The 6000-nt window shown below is 44.7% G+C and overlaps 1 protein-coding gene across 2 annotated transcripts in view; it reads right to left on the reverse strand.

Annotated features, from left to right (window-relative positions):
• Nucleotides 1-6000, reverse strand: part of LOC126983926 (uncharacterized) — a 48188-nt gene that overhangs the window by 23458 nt on the left and 18730 nt on the right. For both annotated transcript variants that reach the window (XM_050837152.1, XM_050837151.1), the window contains exons 6-7: nt 3470-3569; nt 924-1061 (exon numbers count right to left, since the gene is read on the reverse strand). In XM_050837152.1, coding sequence (XP_050693109.1) covers nt 924-1061; nt 3470-3569 — 238 coding nt within the window. The remainder of the gene's footprint in view (nt 1-923; nt 1062-3469; nt 3570-6000) is intronic.

Genomic DNA, 6000 nt, shown 5'->3' on the forward strand with positions numbered 1-6000 from the left:
ACAATAAAAGAAAATAAATAAATATAAATAAATAAATAAATAAAACTCTAATTGAAAAGCAAATACCGAAGCGAAATCAACCAATAATATTATTTTCCAATCCTCTTGATCCTCAGAAAGCGATAAAAAACGATACACGTTAATTATATCTGTGACTAATTATATATCTGATTAATTACACACGCACAAAATTCATATATGTATTAATTTTCAGACTCCAGATGCATGATGGATTGACACACACACACACACACACACACACACACACACACACACACACACACACACACACACACCTACCTGGCTGGCTGGCTGGTTGCCTGCCCATGTTTGCATATGTATAGCTAAACAAACACCTGGTATGTGAATGGAACGGTTGGCTGACTGACTGACTGGCTAATTGACTTATTATATATTAGTAAGCAGCTGCCTTGTAAACTGACTGGCTCTGACTGACTGACTAACTGACTAACTGAATGCAATTAGTGGACAATTTAATAATGTAACTTGCATGAAATTAGCCGAACCCTTTCCTCCCTCCTTCGTTTATTATCTTCTCCTCCTTATTCCTCCTCTCTCTCTCTCTCTCTCTCTCTCTCTCTCTCTCTCTCTCTCTCTCTCTCTCTCTCTCTCTCTCTCTCTCTCTCTCTCTCTCTCCCCCTCCTCCTCCTCCCTCCTTTCCTATCCCTCCCTCCCTACTCCTATCCTTTACCTTCCTTTCCCTTCTCCCTCCTCCCTTTCCCCTTAATTCCCTTTCTTTCACCTCCCTACACACCCTCCCTTCCCTTCTTCATCCTCCCTTCCCACTCCTCCCTCAATTCAACTCCCTTCCCTTACAAACTCACCCACCCTTCATATTCCCTCTCCTCCCCCTCCTCCTCCTCTTCCTCCTTCCTCCCTCCTTCCCCGCAGCGACCACTCACCTGCACACACAGAAGGCAATTTGCAGGGCCAGGTCACGTTTGGTCTCCTTGAGGGACTTGTAGAGGTCGTGGATGGCGTTGCGGCAAGCCTCGGGGTGGCAGTACGCGTCGCAGTGACTGTGCATCGCCTTCATGTGGCTGTCGACAAGGAGAGGGAGAGAGGGAGAGAGTGTTAGATTACGGTCTGCATAGTTAAGACAGTTACAGAAGGAGCGAGAGAGGGAGAGTGAGCGTGAGGGAGTTAGGTTAAGTTATGCATGGGTTAAGACAGTGTTACGGGGAGAGAGAGAGAGAGGGGGAGGGGAGGACGGTTAAGTTAGGTTAGGTAGACGTCTGGACAAGATTATATATAGAGAGAAGGCGAAACAGAGACAGAGGGAGAGAGAGAGAGAGAGAGAGAGAGAGAGAGAGAGAGAGAGAGAGAGAGAGAGAGAGAGAGAGAGAGAGAGAGAGAGAGAGAGAGAGAGAGAGAGAGAGAGAGAGAGAGAGAGTTAGATTAGGTTATGCATAGTGATTAGATTACGCTAGTTAGGTTAAGTTAGTTAAAGAGAGGAAAAATTAGAAAGGGTTTGGAAGAACGATCGAGAAACGAGAGAAAGTGAACGTGATAAAGTGAACGAAAGTGAACGATCGAGACAGACAGACAGAAACAGGCAGACAGACAGAACCTTCACAGCAAAAACGAATTCTTAGGAGAGGGACGCGACTCAGCCTTTCAGAGAGCATATGAAGCTAACGTTACAGGTCATTCTAGGTCACAGCAGGCCCCCAGGCAAGGCTAGCAGGTCAGGGGAAGGACAGACTCAGTGCAGGCCAGCAGGATGTGCCCGAGGGAGAAGGCTGTGAAGGAGAAGGGGGGGGTGGGGGAAGGGAGGCAGGCTGCAGGCTATGGAATATATATAGATAGCTAGATAGATTGATAGATAGAGATGTACGAAGGGAGGATAAGGAAGGTAGGCTGCAGGCTATAGAGGATAAATGGATAGATAGATAGATAGACATAGACAAACAAACATACATACATGCATACAGACAGACACAGAGAGGAAGAGATGAGAGAGAGAAAAAAAAGAGTCCAGGTAGGCATAGATTGTTAGGGAGGAAGAAGAGGAAGAGGAGGAGGAAAAAAAAAGAGAAAGGGATGAGAGAGGGAAAAAATAGGGCAGGTAGGTGGCAGGTGAAACCCAATCAAATATTGTGTGGTTACCTGGTCAACGAAGGGGGAAGAAAGGGCAGAAGGGGAGAAAGACGAAGGGTAATAGAAAAAGAGAAAGTCAAGCTGCGGACGGAAAGGAGAAAGACGAAGGAAAATAGAAAAAGAGAAAGTCAAGCTGCGGACGGAAAGGAGAAAGACGAAGGAAAATAGAAAAAGAGAAAGTCAAGCTGCGGACGGATAGGAGAAAGACGAAGGGAAATAGAAAAAGAGAAAGTCAAGCTGCGGACGGAAAGGAGAAAGACGAAGGGAAATAGAAAAAGAGAAAGTCAAGCTGCGGACGGAAAGGAGAAAGACGAAGGGAAATAGAAAAAGAGAAAGTCAAGCTGCGGACGGAAAGGAGAAAGACGAAGGAAAATAGAAAAAGAGAAAGTCAAGCTGCGGACGGAAAGGAGAAAGACGAAGGAAAATAGAAAAAGAGAAAGTCAAGCTGCGGACGGAAAGGAGAAAGACGAAGGGAAATAGAAAAAGAGAAAGTCAAGCTGCGGACGGAAAGGAGAAAGACGAAGGAAAATAGAAAAAGAGAAAGTCAAACTGCGGACGGAAAGGAGAAAGACGAAGGGAAATAGAAAAAGAGAAAGTCAAGCTGCGGACGGAAAGGAGAAAGACGAAGGAAAATAGAAAAAGAGAAAGTCAAACTGCGGACGGAAAGGAGAAAGACGAAGGAAAATAGAAAAAGAGAAAGTCAAGCTGCGGACGGAAAGGAGAAAGACGAAGGAAAATAGAAAAAGAGAAAGTCAAACTGCGGACGGAAAGGAGAAAGACGAAGGAAAATAGAAAAAGAGAAAGTCAAGCTGCGGACGGAAAGAGAAAATAAGAAAAATATAAAAGAAAAAAAACAGGCGAAAGGTATGTGAGGAAATGGAGGAAAAAACAAAAAAAAAAGTGGATGCGACAAAATGGATGAAAAAAAATGAATAGGGAAGAAAATATATATGAAGAGTGACAAAACGAGAAGAATGAAAAATAAACGAGAGGAAAATGTAAAGAAAAAAAGGAGAACAAAGGAGAAAAGGAAAATCGAGAGCAAAGCAAAAATAAAGAAAACGAAGAAAAAAAACACGAACAAAGAAAAACGAGAACAGCAACAATAAAGAAAGAACGAAAAGAAAAAAAAGAAAGACAAATGAAAAACTAAGAAAAAATACAAAACTGGTGAAGGTAAAAAGGAGGGAGGGAGTAATGCTGAGCTACAGGTGTGAATAATTAACGGTATTATTAACGAACATGAAGAATAGAGACAAGTAACAATACAGGTAAAGATAAACAGGAGGGAGGGAGTAATATTAAGCTTCAGGTGTGACTAATCAACTGTAAATTATCGTGTCCTCACCTTGTGCACACCTCGTCGGCCAGACACAGGTGCAGGGCCACGTCGCAGGTGTCCTTGAGCTGGTCCGCGTGGCCCACCGAGGTCTTGCCGTCGTCCCCGCCTGGCGGAGGAGAGGCAGAAGAGAGGGTTAGAAGAGAGGTAGAGGAGAAAGGTAGAAGAGAAGTAGAGGTGGAGAAGCAGAGAAGTAGAGAGAAGCAAAGGAAATTGGGAGGCGGTGGCTGAGTAGTTAGCGTGTCGGCGCCGCGTCCAAAAGCTGTCATTTTTCAGTCACCGCCGAGTGACCTAAAACTACCCACATGCTGTCCTGAAGACCACCCATCAACCCGGCCTATAGATTCTAGCTCCGGGGGGCAGCATGAGCCAAGCAAGAGGGTGCCACAAAAATCACTAGCCTGCGCCACAACGGGCTGGGGCCGACTATCAGGCCCCACTAAGAAAGCCTGCCCCGGCTACTGGCGGATACATGAAAAAAAAGGAATAGAGAGATAAAGAAAAGGTAGAAGGGTAAAAGCAAGGCGGTGGCTGAGTGGTTAGCGTGACGGCGCGGCGTGCTGAAGGACCTGGGTTCGAGCCCCGCCCACCGCTACAAGCTGACAACTTTTAGTCATCGCCGAGTGGCCTAAGAAATGAGAGAGAGAGAGAGAGAGAGGAGTTAATTCAGGCTAAGGCTCTCTCTCTCTCTCTCTCTCTCTCTCTCTTGAATGCAAACGACTTGGAATTGGAAATGATGACGATTTAGGCAAAGAACTTCGTGTCTTTAGAGTTTTATTATGTTAAGCTTCCAAAAACTTCTCTCTCTCTCTCTCTCTCTCTCTCTCTCTCTCTCTCTCTCTCACACACACACACACACACACACACAAAGGTATAGATGTGACCTTCTTTTTTCCTCTTCTTTCATCTTCCCTTTTTTCTTTTTTTTCTTTTTTCTTTTCTTTGTTTCCAATACTGTTTCGTGTTTTTTTCTTTTTTTTTATTCTTTTCATCCTCTCTCTCTTTTTCTCTCGTTATCTTTTTTTCTTCTATTCTCCTTTCTTTCCATTTTATCCTCTTTTTGTTCTTTCCTCTTCTTTCCTTTCTCTCTTTTCCTCCTTTCTCATTCTTTCTCTCTCTCTCTCTCTCTCTCTCTCTCTTTTATTCCTTTTTTCCTTCCAATTTATCTTTCTTCCTTTCTTCTTCCTTCTTCTTTCCTATCCTTCATCATCCCTCTCTCTCTCTTTATATTTTTCTCATTCTTTTCACTCTTTTCTTTCTTTCTGGTTTATTTTTTTCGTTCTTTCATTTTTATATTTACTTTTTACCCCTCTCTGTCTTTCTCTTTCTTTCTTTCTCCTTTTCTTCTTTCTCCCTTTCACATCTCTTCCTTTTTTGTCTTTCTCTCCTCCCGTTCTCTATTCCTCTTTCCTCCTTTCCATTCCTCTCTCTATTCTTTCATTATTTCCTAACCTCTCCCCCCTCCTCTTTCTCTTTCCTTTCCTCTCTTGCTCTCCCTCTTCATATCTCTCCCTGTCTTGTCCTTTTTCCTCTTCTTCCTTTTCCATTCATTTCTCTCTATTCTTTCATCCTTTCCAGCCCTTCCTCTTCCCTTCCCTTCGGCCCTTCCCAGCTGTGTCCTCGCCGAAATAACAAGCAATGAATAAAACATGTTGCAGTTCGGCTCCAGACACGAAGATGAAGCTCCATTTTTCCTGATCGAGGTGCTGATGGTATAGAGCGGGCGAGGCAACGCTGGGGTCATGGTCTTCCGCCTCTCACATCAGCTATTTCCAGAGGCCGAAAAGGAGATCAGTCGGGCTCTCATGCGTGTTTTTTTAGGTTCATGGTACAGAAGAAGGGTCATACTACCACTAGGGTCATAAAACTACCCCTGGAAATGCTCGGAACTCTTACGAAAGCCTTGTCAAATATGTGTGTGATGGGGCGCCGAAATGTTTAAGAATATGACCCATGTGTTTGCTGATGATGCAGTGGGCCTTGCAGTCTCTGGTGATGGTGATGGCTGTCTAGGTCAGGTCTTTGGGATTTCGTGTTTCCTGGGCCGGGACCAAGGTACAGGTGTTTAGAGGTTTGGTGGATGAATCAGTAGAGTCTGTTCATGCGTTTAGCGAGGACTTTAATCTCTTGGAAAATGTCACATACCTTGGACCTAGCGTAGTACAGAACAAAGGAGGGTCTCAAGAGTTTTTATTTATTTTTTTTTTTTTTTAAAGTTCTGGTGAACTTTCTTGGTAGAGCCTGGTGGTCGGTCCCAGCCCATTATGGCGCAGGCAAGTGTTTATAGTGGCGCCATCTTGCATGGCTCATGCTGCCCCCCGGAGCTCATCTTTGATCCTTTTATAGAGAGAATCTAGAGAATCTGGAGTCCGGGTTGATAGGTGGTCTTCAGGTGGCTGACAGGTAATCTTAGTCCATTCGGCGATGACTGAAAATTGCCGGCTTGTTTGTAGCGGCGGGCGGGCCACGAGCCTGCGTCCTCCTGAGCGCCGCGCCCGCACGCTGACCACTCAGCCACCGCCTTCCCATTTACCTTATTC

Source organism: Eriocheir sinensis, chromosome 55 (genome assembly GCF_024679095.1).
Source record: "Eriocheir sinensis breed Jianghai 21 chromosome 55, ASM2467909v1, whole genome shotgun sequence".
Classification (NCBI taxonomy): Eukaryota; Metazoa; Arthropoda; class Malacostraca; order Decapoda; family Varunidae; genus Eriocheir; species Eriocheir sinensis.